The sequence below is a fragment of the Oratosquilla oratoria genome, chromosome 12 (assembly GCF_046742065.1).
Source record: "Oratosquilla oratoria isolate Oo_2021 chromosome 12, ASM4674206v1, whole genome shotgun sequence".
Classification (NCBI taxonomy): domain Eukaryota; kingdom Metazoa; phylum Arthropoda; class Malacostraca; order Stomatopoda; family Squillidae; genus Oratosquilla; species Oratosquilla oratoria.
Window position 1 is genome coordinate 31249285 of NC_134788.1, and position 20931 is coordinate 31270215.

At 38.7% G+C, this 20931-nt stretch overlaps 2 protein-coding genes across 3 annotated transcripts in view; one reads left to right on the forward strand and one right to left on the reverse strand.

The window, feature by feature from the left end:
* LOC143031247 (uncharacterized) overlaps positions 1-20931 on the forward strand; it is a 174593-nt gene that overhangs the window by 79413 nt on the left and 74249 nt on the right. The window lies entirely within an intron of this gene.
* LOC143031217 (uncharacterized) lies at positions 6493-16549 on the reverse strand. Of its 2 annotated transcripts, none has more exons than XM_076194788.1 (2): positions 16439-16549; positions 6493-10079 (listed from the first exon to the last, which is right to left on the reverse strand). In XM_076194788.1, exon 2 carries the CDS (start codon positions 9708-9710, stop codon positions 7725-7727), a length of 1986 nt encoding a protein of 661 aa, XP_076050903.1. In that variant the 5' UTR covers positions 9711-10079; positions 16439-16549; the 3' UTR covers positions 6493-7724. The 2 variants fall into 2 exon arrangements, with proteins under 2 accessions (XP_076050903.1, XP_076050904.1); XM_076194789.1 differs by lacking the exon at positions 16439-16549 and adding an exon at positions 16284-16429.

The following is a 20931-nucleotide window of genomic DNA, read 5'->3' on the forward strand; positions in this document are numbered from 1 at the left end:
GCATTAGTAAGGTAGTAGTCAAACAGATTGAAAGATTTAAAGCTTCAAAATCTCCGGGTCCCGACGAAAATTTTCCGAGAGTACTTAAAGAGTGTAAATTTGACATATGCGACCAGTTCACAGAAATGCTTATCAAGTCGGTAGACACTGTTTTCGAGCCAATTGCTTGGGGGCAGGCAAACATTGTTCCTGTTTTTAAAAAGGGAGATAGATCTATATGCAACCACAGGCCGATCAGTTTGGCAGAGGAAATACTTGAGAACAAAACAACGAGTGAAAAGTGGGACATGTTCTTGGAAATCTACAGGGAAGTTGTTAACAAATGTGTGCCACTCTACAAGAACAGGAGAGGAGACAACAAACCCAAGTGGATGAACTTTTGGAATGCGCTCCCAGAGAGTGTAGTGACTGCGCCCCCATTAGCCTCTTTTAAAACTCACTAAGGCAGACACGTAAGACTGATCCAATAACTGGCTAACAAGTCTTAGAGGTGGGGATCACGACAAGAAACTTCACTTCTTATCTCCTCACTGTTTCTCGATCAGGTAAGCTCAATTATAGGTAAAATGCTTGAATCAGTAATAGCTGTAGGAAACTGTCGTTCACGTACCTCATTTCTGTAGAAATATCGTTCCTGCTGTTGCTTCTGCTTCACTTTTTAATCCCTCTTGGTGTCATACCCCACACTTCTATCACTCTCTATCCTAGCTTACCTAACACCTAAATTCTGACACAGTCCAATGTGCTTCCACCTCATTTCACTCACACACGCACATTGCCGACACCGACGCCTAGCGAACCAGCGGGCACCCCTTCCCTAGGGGTACCAACTGCACGGACCTTCTGACCCCACCCTGAGGATACCAACTGTGCACCCTCATCTGTACCACATTCACCCAGCCCACACTTGATCCCGAGATCAACCTATTCTATACGTCTATTTCGTCTCCTCCACATCATCCTACTTCCTAGTCCTGCAGCCATCTTGGAGGATGCCTGTCGCGCTGGGATCCGCGGGATGCCGCTCCCTCGTTCACTACCACGTCGTGACTCTTCATCATTTTCTCCGTCACTCGCCACACGACAAAGATCCAAGATATGTCGTGGCACTCCCTCGATAGATATGTTGTTCCGCGAATTTACCTCTGCACAGCAAAACTATGAAATTATGGTTGCCAGAGAAGAGAGATCCAGTCCAGAGTTTCTTTCAACTTTACAGAAAAAAAGAGGAATGTATAGGCCCAATTCATAATTGCGAAAATATCATGATGGAACCAGAGGAAAAGATGAAGCGTTTAACAAATATTTTCTCCCGGTGTTTACTAAGGAGAGGATAAGGTACCTGGATGCGATCCGATTTTCAGTGGGGATGAAGAAAGTAGACTAATATCAGCTTTAGTAAGGTAGAAGTAGTCAAGCAGATTGAAAGACTTACATTCATATACCAATGGTTTTTCCCCCATACACGGGGGGTAGCCAAAAAGGCATAAAAACCATTCTCACCCATTCCATTCCCCACATGTTCCATTCCCCTCCTACACGGGGGGTAGCCAAAAAGGCATAAAAATCATTCTCACCCATTCCATTCCCCACATGTTCCACTCCACTCCTCCCTCCCTCTTACCTTGGCACCTCCTGGATGACGGGTCATCCCTGCAACCTGTCCATTGCTCTGGGTCAGAAGCAGTGTCGCAGGACACAACACATCAACAGCAAGGCCGCTTCATAAATTCGGTGACCCCCCCCCCCTTTGGGCTGTGTCAATTTTTTTCTCATACATACTTCCTCACCCCTCATCCCCCTACCCACTCCTTATCATGCATCACAGCATCATCCATACACAACCCTTCTCCATTCACCCCTATCCTCTGTCCTCTCCCGTCCTTCCTCAACAGACATTCCTCTCTTTTGCAAATCCCCTTTCACCCCATCCATCCATTTCATCCTAGAACGCCCCCTCATATTCACTTCTTCCACCAGGCGCGGATCCAAGGGGGGGGGGGGCTGAAGCCCCCTCCCAAATTTGTTCTTCCATGAATCATTGTAAGGATGTCATTTAATCTATTTTAGTACCTTCTGATGTTTTGCCAGGTCCGGGGTTAAATAAACTGACAGCATGTGTGCGGTACTTAGGCAGAATTGTGCTGTGTTTGACATTTGTTTAATTCCATTTATCTGTTTTGTGCTGCGCGTGTTGTAGGGTTGCCAGGGTTGTGTCCCAGTTGCGCTGAAAAGGGATAGAAAGGAGATATACCACGTTCGTCGGCCGTTTAACATACCTGTATTGTCACCTATATGATTGTTTTGTGTTGTTGAAGCAATCAATAAAGCGACTGAAGACCTACCTAAGGAATATTATGGGTCAAGATCGCCTCAACGGCCTGGCGCTTCTCGGCGTTCACAATTAAATCAATATTGAAATAGACAGTGTAATCAATGTATTTGCCCAAAAAAACAGGAGGCTGATGTTCGTGTGAGATCCCATGAACAATGCTGTGAGTTATTAATGTAATTTAGATACTTTTATTAACAGGTTCAGAAGTTCATACACGTTTTTGTTTGTATTTCTGTTTTTTAAAGCTACTTTTATTTTTCATTACTTCCATGAGTCCATGTGCACTAACACGACACACGGATCTTGCAATAATTTCTCTCTATGCGAGAGTATACGCGTGCCAGTGCCTTATCACTGACTAGCACAAGCGTCTAACAATATAAAACGAATATACATTCTATTATATATGTCTAAAATACAGAAAAATCTAAAAAACATTATTAACTTAAGTAAATTAAGTATACCTCAGACTTCTGATACATCAGACTACTCAGAGGAAGGAATTCAGGTTAGCCCCCCCCCCCCACCAAATTTTTATCCTGGATCTGCCACTGCCTTCCACACCTCTTTTACTAATCTTTCTTCACTCATTCTTTTCATGTGTCCAAACCATCCTAATACTCTTTTATCAACCCTATCTCCTAGCTCCCTTTCCACCCCTGTTCTCCTCACCTCCTCATTTCTCACTCTATCTAGCCTAGTAACCCCTATCATAATTTTCAGACATTTCATCTCAAATACATTCAAACTCCTTCTCTCTTATGTTCCATGTTTCTGCCCTGTGCAGTGCTGTTGGCACAATCACTCCTTCATATAACCTCCTCTTAGCATCCATTCCCAGATGTTTATTTCTCATTACACTTTTCAATCCACCAAGGCATTTACTCGCTTCTCTCAATCTACATTCTACTTCCACCCACACTCCTCCATTTCCTGCCACATTCGCACCCAAGTATCTAAAACTATCCACTTCCTCCAGTCCTTCACCCTTAACACTCACTTCCAGCCTGCTGTCACTCTCTTCCCTTGTACATCTCATCACCTTACTTTTGCACACATTTATCTTCAGCTTCCTTCTTTCACACACCTTCTCAAACTCTGTCACTAACTTCCTCAACCCCTCCCCTGATCCTGCTACACGCGCAGTGTCGTCAGCAAACAACAACTGACTCACCTCTCACTTTTCTCCATTTTTTTAACTACCTCCAACCCCTGACCCACTACCCTTGCATTCACCTCTCGCACCACCCCATCCATGTATGGATTGAACAGCCAGGGCGACATAACACATCCCTCACGAAGTCCCACCTTTACTTCAAACCATTCACTCTCTCCATTTCTAATCCTAACATAAGCTCTACTACTCTTGTAAAAACTCCTGACTGCTCTTAACAGCTTTCCTCCTATCCCATATATCTGCAGTACCTCCCACAGTGCCTTCCTGTCTACCCTGTTGTAAGCCTTTTCCAGATCCATAAAAGCCAAAAAAACATCCTTACCTTTTCCTATAGCTTTTTCACATATCTGTTTTAACACAAAAATCTGATCTACACAACCCCCACCTGTCCTAAAACCAAACTGTTTCTCACCAATTACTCCCTCTGTTCCTCTCCTAATCCTCTCAATCAAGACCTTCCCATAAGCTCTCCCAACTACACTCAACACGCTGATCTCTCTGAAACTACTACACTCACTTGATGAAAGACTTAAAGCTACAAAATCTCCGGGTCCAGATGAATTTTTTTCTGAGAGTGATAAAAGAATGTAAATTCTAAACCAGTTAACAGAAATATCTAATAAGTCAGTAGACACTAGTTTTGTGCCTAATGCTTAGGGGCAGGCAAACATTGTTCCTGTTTTCAAAAAGGGAGATCAATCGTCTATATTCAACAATAGGCCAATCAGTTTGACATCAGTTATAGGTAAAATGCTTGAATCAATAATAGTTAATAGACTCAGAGAACATATAAAGAAACATGATTTGTGACACACAGTATGGTATCTCCAAAGGTAAATCGTGTGTGACTAATTTTCTATCCTTTTACACTAAAGTATATAAGGCGTCAGATAACAATGATAGTTACAATATTGCTTACCTTGACTTTAGCAAAATGTTCGACAAAGGTGCCCCACCAGACTACTAAATAAGCCCATGGCATAGGAGGAAAAATGTTAGAATGGATTAGAGCTTGGATCAGTGACAGAAAACAGCGGGTCACCATGAATGGTGCAAAATCCAAGTGGGGGAGTGTTTTTAGTGTGGCTCCCCAGGGCTCGGTTTTGGGTCCCTTATTGTTCATTATGTACTCGGACAATGGGATCAATAGTGATGTTAAGTTTGCGGACGACACTAAAATAGGACACAAATTTAGGTAGGGAGACAACACCGAGGTTCTGCAGGACGATCTTAACAAATTCTTCACATGGTTGGTGAAATGGCAAATGAACTTCAATACATGTATCTCAAAGTGCAGCACGTTAAACGGAGGGCATCGCGACCCTGAAAATAGTTATTGCTTAGATAACACGTTTTAGAGAAAACTGAGTGCGAGAGAGACTTGGGAATTCTAGCAAGTCCTGACCTTAAATTCAGGAAACAGTGCATTAGCGCTAGAAATAACACAGAGCATTAGGTTTCTTTACTAAGGTGGTTACGAATAGAAGTGCAGAGGTAATTATCAAATTCTAATGTTAGACCCATCCTTGACTATGCTGTACAGTTTTGGTCTTCCAATTATAGAATGGACATCAATTCACTAGAATCAGTACAGAGGAGAATAACCAAAATGATATATGGGCTCAGAAACTTACCTCACAAAGAGAGGCTTAGGCACCTTTACTTACACTCTGGAAAGATGCAGAGCGTGGGGTGGTCTAATAGAGATGTTTAAGTGGATCAAAGGCTTTATTAAGGGTGACACAAACAAGGTCATCATAGTAATACAACAGGGCTGGACTCACAGTAATGGATTTAAACTGGACAAATTTAGATTTAAGAAGGAATTAGGCAAGAATTGTTTTACTAATAGGGTGGTCAATGAATGGAATAGACTTAGTGACCATGTAGTGAGCATTGAAACTATCAGTTGTTTTAAGAAACAGTTAAACAACTTTATGGGGGGGGATGACAGGTAGTAATAGACATGGAACTGCCTAATGTAGGCCTCATGGTTTATTGCAGTATCCTTCATTCATATGTTCACATCACAAAGTGCATGACATTCACCATTTCTGCCTTTAGCAATTCAAATTAGTTGGTCCATTCATGGTTAAATGTTGTCCTTAACACAATTCAATGTACATTTCAACACAAGATGCACAGCTGCACACATGGGCAATTTTTATCATTTCTACAATATTCACACAAAGGCATGACAGTGGCAGACATGAAATATCATGTTCACAATAGGGCTTGACATCATCCTCCTTAAACTGATACCTCGAGAAAAAGCATCTGCATGGGCATTTTTGTGTTCAGGAAAACATTTTATTTCTAATTTAAATGTTTGCATAAATAAATTCCACCTCTGTAGGTGTGCTGAAATTTCCCAGTGTACAAATTTTGCTGTCATTCCAAGTAACCATACCAACCAGTTAAGCAAGTGCACACAATTTCAAGTTGTGTATTATTACCTCCACCAAGGAAGTTTTGTTTTTGCCAGCACTTGTTGGTTTGTCTCTTAGTAACTTTACTCAGATTTTGATGAAATTTTGTGGAAAGGCAGGTCCTAGGCCAAGAAACAAGTCATTAAATTTTGAGGCAGATCTGATATGTTTACTCATTCAATTATTCCCTCCTTAACTTGCTACCCTGGCATTTATAGATTCTATACAAATTTCATATTCTTTATAGAAAGTGGCCCTAGCTATCATAATGTGGGCAAAGTGAAATTTTTCAATTTTATGACCCTAATGTTTGTAGATGTATGCACTCTGTTATCTAGTTTAATATTTTATTATGTATTTGAAATACCTTTTACATTTGGCTTTCCATATATAAAAGAATTAGGTATATATCTTAATTATATTGTTTCTTATTTTTTACCAATTTTGTATTTCAAGAGTCCTTTGTGTGACAACAATGACAGAGTTGACTAAAAATATTTAATACATATTCTATATTGATATGATCAATGAAAAAAAATATAAACAAACACTAACGACTGATTACTTTTATTCAAAATTCTTATCTTTGCAAATAACTAAACATACATAACAAGTCCATTACTAATTCTCCACCTGTTTAGTTCTAGCTTCTTACTCCTTGGTTTTTTTTTTTTTTCTCTCTTCTGTCTTTGGTATTCATCCACACTTATACACACTATCTAAATTGATTGAATTTCCAAAGAATTGCCAGCTTTTCACTCTCATAAGCATATCTAAATGGCATTCTCCCAAACGGTGTTTAAATTTGTTTTTATTTGATTCATTGGACTAACACCTTGCTCACAGTCTGCACTAGCTGCAAGGAAGGTTCCTTCAGTATCCATCAACTTTGCTATGTCACAGAACTGTTAATTCTGAAGAACAAATACCACCATTGGAGTAAAACTTTATATACTTTTTCTTTTACAGTAAAATTTTCAAACTGTTAAACTGACCCATTCATTATTTCTGTAGTATCAGCCACAAAATTATGATATTCAAGACAAAGGGCATTGACATGATCACTACCAAATGATAAATCATAATGTGAAATATATATCAAGCATTGACATTTATTGTAACTCATCCTCTGGAAATCTGACCAGTAGATGGATGTAGCAGTTTTCATTATTTCATTCAGCCATTCACTAGCACCTAACAGTTCATTTTAGAATCATACCTTTTTATTCCTTTGAATTTGACATGGTGGATCAGTTTTCTGTAATTTGTTATTATTCTTATCTTATTTTGTAATTTTACAAATGGCTACAGATTACAAAATACAGACCATATCCATGTGCACTATTTACCAAGCTTGGGTGTTGTCTAGATCTATTTTCCTTTGTTTCCCTTTAAGTAAAGTAGAATGTTGGAATGGACCTTTCCAGTGGCTCTCTTTTTCTATGTCATAATTATTAACTTCTTCTCTCCTGTGTGGGTCCTCAAATGCTGTCTGAGATCACCATTTTGTGAGAAAGTAGAATCACACAGGTCACAATGGAAAGGCTTCTCTCCTTTGTGGGTCCTCATATATGGTGTCAAACTGCCCTTTTTTGAGAAAGCAGAATCACACAGGTCACAATGGAAAGGCTTCTCTCCTGTGTGGCTCATCATATGCTGTTTGAGATTACTCTTTTGTGAGAAGGCAGAATCACATAGGTCACAATGGAAAGGCTTCTCTCCTGTGTGGGTCATCATATGCTTTTTGATACCATGGCTTTGTGAGAAAGAAGAATCACACTGGTCACACTGGAAGGGTTTCTCTCCTGTGTGTCTGCATATGTTTTTTGATATTATCTTTATCTGAAGAAGTGTAATCACAAATATCACAGTGGAAAGGCTTCTCTCCTGTGTGGGTCATCATATGCTGTTTGAGATTACTCTTTTGTGAGAAAGCAGAATCACACAGGTCACATTGGAAAGGCTTCTCTCCTGTGTGAGTCGTGATATGCCATTTGAGATTACTCTTTTGTGAGAAAGCAGAATCACACAGGTCACACTGGAAAGGCTTCTCTCCTGTGTGGGTCATCATATGCCGTTTGAGATGACTCTTTTTTGTGAAAGCAGAATCACAGAGGCCACACTGGAAAGGCTTCTCTCCTGTGTGTGTCATTATATGATCTTTGATACTTCTTTTTTGTGTGAAAGCAGAATCACACAGGTTACACTTGAAAGGCTTCTCCCCTGTGTGGGTCAGCATATGCCGTTTGAGACTTCCCTTATGTGAGAAACCAGAATCACACAGGTCACACTTGAAAGGCTTCTCTCCTGTGTGGATCATCATGTGAACCCTGAGATGATACTTTCGTAGAAAAACTTTATCGCACAGGCCACAATGGAATGACCTCTCTCCTATGTGGGTCCTTATATGGCTTGTGAGGGTACTCTTATCTCTGAAAGCAGAATCACAAAGGTCACACTGGAAAGGCTTCTCTCCTGTGTGGGTCTTCAAATGCCTTCCGAGATCAACCTTTCGTGAGAAAGCAGAATCACACAGGTCACAGCGGTAGGACTTCTCTCCTGTGTGGGTCCTCAAATGCTTTCTGAGATAAACCTTTCGTGAGAAAGCAGAATCACACAGGTCACAATGGAAAGGCTTCTCTCCTGTGTGGCTCATCATATGCTGTTTGAGAATACTCTTTCGTGAGAAAGTAGAATCACACAGGTCACACTGGAAAGGCTTCTCTCCTGTGTGGGTCATCATATGCTTTTTGAGGTCACTCTTTTGTGTGAAAGCAGAATCACACAGGTCACACTGGAAAGGCTTCTCTCCTGTGTGGGTCATCATATGCTTTTTGAGGTCACTCTTTTGTGTGAAAGCAGAATCACACAGGTCACACTGGAAAGGCTTCTCTCCTGTGTGGGTCATCATATGCTTTTTGATGTCACTCTTTTGTGTGAAAGCAGAATCACACAGGTCACACTGGAAAGGCTTCTCTCCTGTGTGGGTCATCATATGCTTTTTGATAGAACTCTTATGTGAGAAAGCAGAATCACACAGGTCACACTGGAAAGGCTTCTCTCCTGTGTGACCCATTATATGCTCTTTGAGATTACTCTTTCGTGAGAAAGCAGAATCACACAGGTCACACTGGAAACGTTTCTCTCCTGTGTGGGTCATCATATGCTTTTTGAGGTCACTCTTTTGTGTGAAAGCAGAATCACACAGGTCACACTGGAAAGGCTTCTCTCCTGTGTGGGTCATCATATGCTTTTTGATAGATCTCTTATGTGAGAAAGCAGAATCACACAGGTCACAATGGAAAGGCTTCTCTCCTGTGTGGGTCATCATATGCCGTTTGAGATCACACTTTTGTGTGAAAGCAGAATCACACAGGTCACACTGGATAGGCTTCTCTCCTGTGTGGGTCATCATATGCTTTTTGATAGAACTCTTATGTGAGAAAGCAGAATCACACAGGTCACACTGGAAAGGCTTCTCTCCTGTGTGAACCATTATATGCTCTTTGAGATTACTCTTTCGTGAGAAAGCAGAATCACACAGGTCACACTGGAAACGTTTCTCTCCTGTGTGGGTCATCATATGCTGTTTGAGATCACTCTTTTGTGTGAAAGCAGAATCACACATGTCACACTGGAAAGGCTTCTCTCCTGTGTGGGTCATCATATGCTTTTTGAAAGAACTCTTATGTGAGAAAGCAGAATCACACAGGTCACACTGGAAAGGCTTCTCTCCTGTGTGAACAATCATGTGAGCTCCCAAGTTCATACTTTCGTAAGTAAACTTTATCACACAAACCACACTGGAATGGCTTCCCTCCTGTGTGGGTCCTCACATGCCGTGTCAGATGTCCCTTTTGTGAGAAAGAAGAATCACAAAGGCTACACATGAAAACTTCTACCCTGTGTGGATCACCATGTGATCTTTGAGGTGACTTTTGTGCCATTTGAGGTCACTCTGTTGTGAGAAAGTAGAATCACACAGATCACACTGGAGAGGTGTGGGTCATCATGTGATATCTAAGATGACTTGTCATATATCTGTGCCGTAGATGTCGCACCAGATTGTCTTCATTGTATGATACACATGGAATCTTCGGATAGCTCTTCCAAAGAAATGGTGATAGTTACCCTCATCCTGAAAAAAAATGTAATCATAAGATTGACATAAAGCTCTTTCAAATTGTATAATACACTGTAATAGGAGAGCAGATGCTTTCTATACAAACCATTTCATACTCAAGTACCTTTGCACCTAAACAGACCATTTGTACGTCCCATCACCTAACATAAAATAGGTAGAAACACTAAGAGATATGGTGCTATAATATATTGCATTCTACTTTTTAATTAGAAATGTGCTGAAAATCGTCCAAGAGATACATGCATAATCAACACACCATGACCAGAATGACTCAAGTTTTGCTCCTACTTTCTTCATCACAAGATTTGGGCAGTAGTGGGGAATGACCCAGCTGGCCACAGCAGTCATATTCAACATAACATTCCAAGTTTGGGCTCATAAGACCTAAATCTTTATGAGACCTACTTAGTTAGATTTATTCACTCAAATAAGTGATGCAAGTCACATTGTTTAAGATATGCTGGTAAGTGGTGTACTGTGTCTATGATCTAAGAAATTGTACAGGTACTTTCTAGAATTTTTCAGTGGGTATATAGTAAGATTAAGAAGTGCTTTTGCCCAATATTTGACAAGGAAGAAGGATGTATCTATTCAATTCCATGTAAAAGTTGTGATAAATGCTATATAGACTGGGAAAGAATGAAAAGGTTAAACCATCATTATTGCATTAATTGGGAGGGTGCCAAAGAAATTGTTAGAAATAAGTCATATTTGACTTGAAATACAACAGAATACAGTCTGATTAAAGATACATTTTTCAACAACTTAAACTCAAGTCAAAGAATATACAAACTTGATCATTTTATTGTTAAAAAAAGTGGTGGCCCAAAAGTCCGCTGCCATGAGGGGAATAGGTTAACCATGAGAGACTCCCTCACAACCTTTTCCTATTCCCATCCATGGCTTTCCATTTTGTATATATATATTCATGTTTGTGTCATCATTGTATGTACCCTGAAGATATCTAAATAGACAAAAGTGCTCATTCATCATTTTATTATTTTTCTTTGTGGTTTTTCTGCATACAGTGGTACCTTGACAAATGAGTGCCTGCCACAACTTATGAGATTTCTGATACGAGTTGTCACTATTTCGATTTTTTGCTTTGAATTGCATTCCAAAATTTGAGGTAGAAGCCGCCGCTAGTTAGCACATCAAACACTACAACACAATGCCCACCCAGCATCCATAGCTCACACGTGCAGTCCACATGTTTACCTCACTGAGAAAGCACCTCTGATAAGTTGTGCTCATGTTTTGTGCTTATTGTTCATTTGTTTTATATATATATATTATTTTTTATAACCATGGGTCCTAAGAAAGCAAGTGGAAAGAACAGGGCTGAGAACAATAGGGTGATGTCCATTGAATTAAAGTGTGAAATTATAGAAAAACATGAGCATGGTATGCAAGTGATGGACTTGGAGAGGCAGCACAAGTGTAGTACCTCTACAATATGCACAATACTAAAGCATAAAGAGTTGATAAAGGCTATAATGCCAACCAAGGGTGTTCAGATAATTTCTAAGATCTGGACCTCTGTCCTCGATAAGATGGAAAATCTGCTGTTGGTGTGGCTAACAGAAAAGCAGCTTGCAGGAGATACCGTGATGGAGGTTCTCTGTGAGAAGGCAAAAGCCATTTACACTGATTTGCTGCAGCAGATCCCAAGGCTCTTCAGCTGACAAGGCACTGGAAGAGTGGTTTAAAGCCAGTCAGGGCCAGTTTGACAATTTTAGAAAGAGGATCGGTATTCACTCTGTCATCAGGCATGGTGAGGCAGCAAGTTCGGATGCAAAGGTAGATAAGGTGTAATGCAAATTTTTAGGGAATTGATAGTAACCAATGGATACCCCCACCCCCCACCAAGTCTTCAACTGTGACAAGACAAGGCTCTGCTGAAAGATGATGCCAAAGAGGACTTACACAATGGCAGAGAAGATGCCAAGCCACAAACCCATGAAGGATAGGTTGACTCTCGCCCAGTGCGCCAATGCAAGTGGTGACTGCAAGATCAAGCCGTTGCTTGTGTATCATTCAGAAAACCCCAAAGCCTTTAAGTCACATAAGATTATAAATGAAAAACTGCAGGTTATGTGGAGGGCAAACCCAATGGCATGGGCCACCAAGCAATTCTTTGTGGAGTGGGTAAACCTGATCTTTGGTCCTTCCATTAAGAAGTATCTCCAGGAAAATAACCTACCCATCCAAGCCCTTCTTGTACTCGATGACCTCATTGAGGAGCATTGCGAGGAACTGATGACGGAGGAATTAAAAGAACTACAACAGCAGCAGCAGCAGCAAATGAAGGTTTTGAGTGAAACTGATTCTGAGGAGGAGCCACAGAAGAAGAATGTTATCCCTACAAGTGAGATAAAAGAAATGTTGGGAATATAGGAGAGATGTTCAAAGTTCATTGAAAGGAAGCACCCAGAAAAAGTTGCAACCAGCTGTGCATTGAAGCTATCTAATGACACTTGCGTAACTCATTTCCGAAGCATTTAGGAAGGTAGGAGAAAACAAACTTCCATGGACAGGGTTTTCTTGAAATGGCCTGCAGGTGTAAATAAGGAAAGCATGGTGAAAAAGGTCAAAATTAGTGGAGAAAATAAAGTTAAGTGAAAGTACAAAAGATACTGTATTGTAGCAATTAAGTTCAGGGATAAAAGGTAATATTAAGTGCAACGAGGTCAGTGAACCAAAGTGACTGAAAGAGAACAAAACAAAATGACTTTAACCTCCTCCATTGTTCTCCTCTACCTTTCCCAGTACTTATCTAATGCTACTTCAAGTCATCTGATATCCAAGTTAAGTACACTATATAAAACCAGATTACTTCTTTATGTTGTATCTTATGTGTTACATTTGCTTTTATTAAGTTTCTATAAAATATTACAAATACTTTTTTGTTATTTAAACAAGTAGAAAAAAATGGATGCTGGAATAGATTAATGGCATTTCAATTAATTTCAATGAGGAAAATTTGACATATGAGCAAATTGAGTTACAAACTCAGTCAAGGAATGAATTAAACTCATAAGTCATGCATACATACATATATACTGTATATACATATATATATATATATATTTGTGTGTGTGTGTGTGTGTATGTATTTACCTAGTTGTACTATACAGGAAGGGGAGCTATGCTCATGGTGACCCATTTTTGTATCTCGCAAGATCAAGTTTGTTCTTAAATTCTTTTATTGTGTTTGCACACATTATTTCTTCATCCAAGTTATTCCATATATCTATCACTCTGTGTGGGAAGCTGTTCTATTTCAGGTCTCTTCTGTAATTATCCTTTTTGAGTTTCATTGCATGTCCTATTGTTTTTCCTCTGTCCCACTTTCATAAGTCCTCTCTATCAAGACATTCTTTTCCTTTCATGATTCTGTAGATGGTTAGTAGGTCCCCTCGTTTTCTTTGTTCAAGGGTTGGCAATTCCAGTTCGACCCGTCTTTGTTCATATATCAGGTTTGCAAGTGTTGGGACCAACTTTGTCGTTGCTCTTTGTATTCTTTCTAATTTTCTTTTATTCTTTTTTGAACTGGGTGACCATATCAGCACTGCATATTCCAGTTTTGGCCTTATCAGTGTTTGCAATATTTTCTTGATCATTTCCTTATCCAGGTATTTAAAGGCCACCTTTATTGATCTCAACAAATTGTATGTTCCTCCGACTATTTTTATATGTTTATCTAGCAACATGTCTTTGGTGACGATTACTCCTAACCCCTTTCAGAATTTACTTTCTTTACTTCTTTTCCATCAATTTCATATTGTCCTGTTATTCTCTTCTTACATTTTCCAAATTCAATTATACTGCACTTCTTGATGTTGAATTCTACTTCCCATCTCTTGCTCCACTCTGAGACTTTGTTCAGATCCCTCTGCAATGAGTCACAGTCTATTTTTGAGTTTATTCTCTTTAATAATTTTGCATCATCCGCAAAGCAGTTCATGTAACTTTCAATGCCTTCACTCATGTCATTTACATATATAGCAAACATTATTGGAGCTAGTACTGACCCCTGTGGGATGCCACTACTCATTTCTTCCCATTTTGAATATTTGTCTCTTTTTTTTTTCATGTAGGAAGTCCTCCATCCAATTCAATAATTTTCCATGTATGCCTCCTATTGTTTCTAGTTTATAGAGTAATTTTCTATGTGGTACCTTATCAAATGCCTTTTGTAAGTTAAATATCTTAATTGGACTCCTCAACAGTGGTCTCAGGTACTTTGGAGTAACAAAGCTACCTGTCACCTATAACCGTGGTGGACAAGTGTACTGGGCCAGAGATAGCAACCCACTAGACCCACGGTACACCTGTGGGACCACCAAACACCCAGACTTGCTCTTGGTTTGGGGGTTGTTTCACTGCTCAGAGTGTTGCTGAACTCATAGCGCTCCCCAAAAACCAGTATATGAATTAATATAATTATCTGGAGGTGCTGTGTGGCAATTTACCTGAGGTGTTTGACAAATGTGGGGCTACAGTATTTATATAGGATGGCACAACATGTCACCCCGCCAGATCTGTAGTTGGGTGGCTTAAAGACTGTGATGTGAGCTTTAATGATTGGCTAGGCAACTCCCTTGACCTGACCCCATTGAAAACCTGCGGTCAATAGTGAAGCGAAGTTTGATGGGCAAGGATATTAGTTCTTTTCCATGACTCGAGTTTGCTGTACGTGAGTTATGGATTGATTTACCTTCCCCAGACACTCAGGAATTTGTGTGAGAATCTTCCTAAATGGCTGAGGGATGTGGTGAAGAGTAAGGGAGGCAGCACAAAGTATCAGAACCTCAGCAAGTGTGTCTTTGTGTTTGAATGTTTTCAGAATGTCTTTAAAAAGTGTTTAATCAAATCTAAATGTGTTTAAAGAGGGAGGAAAATTTTAAAGTTTAGACTATAACACCTAATATTTTTAGCCAATCTATCTATATTGCAGATTCTCGCTCATTGCAGCCAGTCTTAAATAAAAATTAATGGGGGATGATTAGAAATAACAGAATATGCTTGGCTTAATGGATTTTCCTCTAATAATTTTAAACTTCTGTTAAATCTGGTTTCCAACAAATAGAGACTTGTTAAATCAGGCTTCTACTATATTATGATTCGAAAGGAGATTTGATCAATTCTGGGTCAATCAATAGGCTAAAAATAATTTTGTGGAAAGTCTTATACTAGTTGACACAGCTGGTCAAGGTCAACTGTGAGAGGACACAGAGAACCTAAATCAGAGGCCTAACCTAACCAAGCTGGAAGTGATCTGGGCATAGAGGGCCTACATACAGTATCTATGTAAGATTATATAAAGAAAGGTATAACTTCTCAAGCTATAATTCAATCACTTTCAATTAACATGACATGGATTTGTGCAGTGAATATCAAGACACTTTTTACTCACAAGAATATTATGGTCAGTGCACAGTAAATTCAGAGTGAACTTTACAAGTTCTTGATTTTCATACTGAGGAAGACAAGATGGAACTCCATCCTCTAACAGAAATGTAAAAATAATGAAAGTACACAGGATACACACATTGATAAATATAAAGATACTTGCCACTCTAATTCTTTTTTTATACATCACTACCAACATTAACAATAATTTGCAATACTTATATATGGTATTTCAAAATCTTCAACGATAAGAGTGAGCCAATTATAGAGGTAAGAATTGCAGCTACGAGATCTGACCTGAACTAACCTAACCTAGCCCCTTGGTTCATTCTCATTTTTATTTCATCTTTTTTTTTTTTTTTAATAATTGTGTAGTTATGTATGGAGTTCAAAATGTTCACAACAATAAGAGCTTACTGATGATATAGGTAACTGCAATTGCAAGGCTGGTAAACACCTTGATAAATACCCACATATTTATCCCAGCCCAGAATGCCAAATACCTAAACAGGAGTTCTCCCATCAAAATTCAAAGCGCATTGACTCCAAATTACTTGCTTTTAAAGATTTATGGTAAAGGCTTGAATGCTCATTGATTTTTTGCTACTTACAAGTTACATCCACATCTTGTATTTTTTTTGCAAATCTAGGACTGACATTACAAATGTTGTTTAGTGCCATTTGATTCCCACAAAATGGTCAATTCGCCTTCTAAGAATGTAGAAGACATAAGGAGTTAATGCAGTCTGCCTGCTGAGACCCCAATATAATGGTTAGACCCACCTTTAGAATGAGGTTCGTCTTTTTCTGCTGATTCCTTAGATAACAAAATTGCAAAAAACCTGATTATTAGACTAAAGTGTTCTGCCTTTCGACGGCAGAAATGTAGAACACAACTCTTGCACTAAGCTACCTTACCACTATATGATTGCACTTACGAACAGAAACCACGCTGTTTGGCATGTATCAATTTAGCACAGCTACTACAACAAGTTCTGCAAGCAACTTAAAGAGTGCAGCTCCAGGCTTGACGGTCCATCACGCAATATGTAAACACGTATGACATTGGGGCGTAGGTTTTTCTATTTTGTATATATTTTTCTATTTTCCTATCATACTTTTCATTCTATGTTTAAGATTTTAGATTTTTATACTTCATATCTTTTCATTCATATTTCATATTACATTTCTTATACTCTATATTACTTTTCCATTTCTATTTTACATTTATATATACATATATTTATATTTCATATTTCTGTCTATTCTGTATTTTGATTTATACATTGTTATTCCTATTTCTATTTTACATCTGTGCATGTGAGATTATCCGATGTAACCTGTTGTATATCCAAATCAATCTCATGCTAGAATCGGAGGAAAAAATGAGTGAGTCATTTACAGAGGACAGGTTGTATGGTACCTCACTGCGATCCCATATTCAGTTGGGATGAAGAAGAGGAGGATGCTTATGGGTGGATGGTAGACTTTAGTAAAAAGGAGGTTTGAAGAGTGATGAAAGGTAACACAGGGTGAAAATCATTTTGCCAAAGGAAATACAGGTAAACGCCCAAAGAACCAGTCACACCAGATCCTCAAGTGCATTTATACAAATTTTGATAGTGTAAGTAACAAGGTTGCGGAATTAGAAGAACTGTTGCATAGGGAAAACCCAGATATTGTTTTCCTGACAGAAACTAAAACGAGCCCCGATATATTAAGTATGATTCTCTATAATGCAAACAGATATACTGTGTTGGGAAAGGATAGAGTTATACAAAACTCACCAGAGGGGAGGGGGGGTAGCAATCTTGGTAAAGAAACCACTCATTGTAGATGATCTAACAACGGTGCACAAGGCAGTCTGGAGTGAAGTTGAGAATAATTATAGACCTTTTTCCCCTGCCAGTAATTATGATCTCATATGTGATATGCTTAGATTACGTGAAAACTGTACAAAAATATGCAATTATTGGTGTGTAGTGACTTTAATTATGGAAATATTGAATGGGAGGGAAGAAGGATGGTGGACGGTTCTTAATAGCACCATGGAGGCAGTAAGTGACAATCTCTGGACACAACGTTCGCGAGTGGACACACCCGTGAGAGTTGGATAAGTTAAACACCACAAGTGAGGACGTAGCCTTTATTTGTACGACGTTTCGCTTATTACAGCTTTTTCAAGTACTTGAAAAAGCTGTACAAAGCGAAACGTCGTACAAATAAAGGCTCCGTCCTCTTATGGTGTTTAACTCGACAGTCTTGTCGGCAACTGCCACTTTCATGAAAAAGAGTTGGATAACCCATGATCAAGACTTGACATGATATTCAGTAGGACCGATTATGAAGTGGATGATATACAGTATTTGCCCCCACTTTGGGAAGAGTAAAAAATGCTGTCATTATGTTTCAGTTACTGAGAGAGAACACATAGCTAGGGACGAGAAGAGACCCCAAAAGAATGATCACAAGGGGGATACAAGCAGAACGAGAACACTGTTTTCCGAAATGAATTGGGAGGAAGTACTTGGGAACAAAACAACGAGTGAAAAGTGGGACATGTTCTTGGACACCTACAGGGAAGTTGTTAACAAATGTGTACCACTCTACAAGAACAGGAGAGGAGACACCAAACCCAAGTGGATGAAAAAAATGATTAAGAAGAAACAGGATGCTTGGAAGAAATGCAGAGAGAAGAAGACTACGGCGCATCGGAAGTTGCACAGTGCAGCGAGGAACCTTGTGACAATAGAAGTGAGAAGGGTGAAGTACGACTATGAGAAGAAATTGGTCTTGGACTCCTGTAATAATGTTAAACATTTCTGCACCAATCCATGTCATTATAATTAAAAGTCATTGAATTATAGCTGGAGAAGCTATGCCTTCCCTTATGTATACAAAATGGAAAGCCATGGATGGGAACAGGAAAAGGTTGTGAGGGAGTCTGTCATGGTCCACCTATACCATTTGCAGCAGTGGATGTTTGGGGTACCCCTTTTTTAACAATAAAATGATCAAGTTTGTACATTCCTTGACTTGAATTTAAGTTGTTGAGAAATATATCTTTTATCAGACTGAATTTTATTATATTTCTAGTCAAATACAACTTATTTCAAACAATTGTTTTGTACCCTTCCAATTAATGTAATGATTAAAATCCCTTATATGAACAAATAATATGTAAGACATGTGACCACTCCTGATGCTATACTGATGTTGTTTTAACCTTTTCATTCTTTTCCAGTCTGACCTGTATAGAATTTGTCACACTTTTTACATGGAATTAGATAGATACCTCCTTCCTTATCAAATATTGGGGAAAAGTACTATATGTACTATATGTCCACATGAGAAATTGTAGAAAGTACCTGTACAGTTTCTTAGATGTACTATATGTCCACATGAGAAATTGTAGAAAGTACCTGTACAGTTTCTTAGATCAAAGGCACAGCTAGTACACCACTTACCAGCATATCTTAAACAATTAAACTCTGATGACAAGATTCTTGTCGTCACTTGGTCAAATAAAACAAAAAGTCATAAAACACCAAAATGTTTGATCAGACAGCACTAGAAAAAATATGACGTCAGTCCTCGCTTCGTGATGTCACTTAAACAGAAGTATTGAACATCAGTAGAGAAAATAAACGGATATAAGTATTGGAAATGAAAGGCTGGGGCAGGTCACAAATTTGAAGTATTTGGGAGCCACAATGGACAAGGAGAACATACAAGAAATTGAAACTGAACAGGATCAACAAATCTAACAAAAATCTTGGTGCACTCTACCCACCTAAGGACAGATGTATACCAGTTGAATGCAAAATCATCATGGATAATACAAAACTGACCAATTCTAATGTATGGATCAGAAGCATAGTCACTTGCAACTAAATCAAAAGTAAAAAAAAATAGGAGCAGTGGCGATGAGAGTGTTTCGAAGTCTAAAAGGGAGACAGAATTAGAAATATGCAAATAAGGGAGGGATTTGTAATTGATATTCTAGAAATAATAGAAACAAACAGACTTAGGTGGTACGGACACATAATGAGAATGGACCAAGAGAGACTGCCAAGACAAGCACTGACATAGAAATCTAACACAAGAAGACCAATTGGTAGACCCTGAAAGAGATGGATTGACAATGTCTGGGAAATACTAGAAAAAAAAAAGATAAAGATCTGGAAATGGTGGAAGAAGTGGAAAGACATCAAAATAGAGAGGAATGAATGGAGAAAATTTGTTGGAACGAGGCGGCCCACTAGTTAACAGGGATTAGTGTAGCAACTAGGTGTCTGGTGAGAAATGAGAGTAATCAATTCTATTTACATATATACCAAGGGTTCATTTGCCCATAGAAAGGGAATTTTTTTTTGGTATATGTATATAGAATTTGATACATTAGAAATATGATAAAACACTAGAATTGTATGACGTATTCAGCTACAGGCCATCAGGACTATTTAGAAGAAGAAAAAATCCGTGGAATTTCCTACTGAGACCTACTGTTGAAGAAAAACACGAGGAAAGAAGATACTGATGAAAAAAGTCTACTAAAAGAGCTTTGGAATAGAGATATTACTAGGATAAAAGTGCAACACCAAAAGAAAGCCAAAGCAAAAATTGGAAGCTGAAAATTATGATATAGGAAAAGGGAGCCACTGGAAAGGCCCATCCCAACATTCTACTTGAATTTGCTTATAGGGAAACAAAAATAAAACTAGCCAATACCCAAACTTGGTAAATGGTGCACATGGGTCTGTATTTTGGAATCTGTAGCCATTTGTAGAATTAAGAAAAGAAATCTTAATGAACTGGATTAAATGACTGGATTAAATAATGAAAACTTCTATATTAATGTATTTCTTCGTTAATAATTATTTTATCTACCAGTCTCTGCCCATGACGTCACGGCGCATGCGCAAAAGACAACAAACCCGACGACGACCAAGGATTAACGTAGAATTGATTAAAATTAATTAAAATCGATTCCTTCTCCTTTCTCTCTTTTGTTTATTGTTTAATTCTATGGTTTATCTATTAATGTATTTCTTCGTTATTAATTTGTTTATCTACCAGTCTCTGCCATATACAGGACAGATTCCTAGAGAATGAGTCACAAGAATGGCCAGTGCTTGATATCCTCTATTTCACATTATGATTTCTGATTTGGTAGTGATCATATTAATCCCCTTTGTCCTACATATTATAATTTGGTGACTAATACTACAGAAATAATTGATCAGTTTAATGGTTTATAATTTTCTCTGTAAGGTAAAAAAAATATATATGTAAAACTTGACTCAAATGGTGGTATTTGCTCTTCAGAATGAACAGGTCTGTGACATTGCAATGTTGATGGATACTGAAGGAACCCTCCTTGCAGCTAGTACAGACTGTGATCAGCAAGGTTTTAGCCCAATGAGTCAAA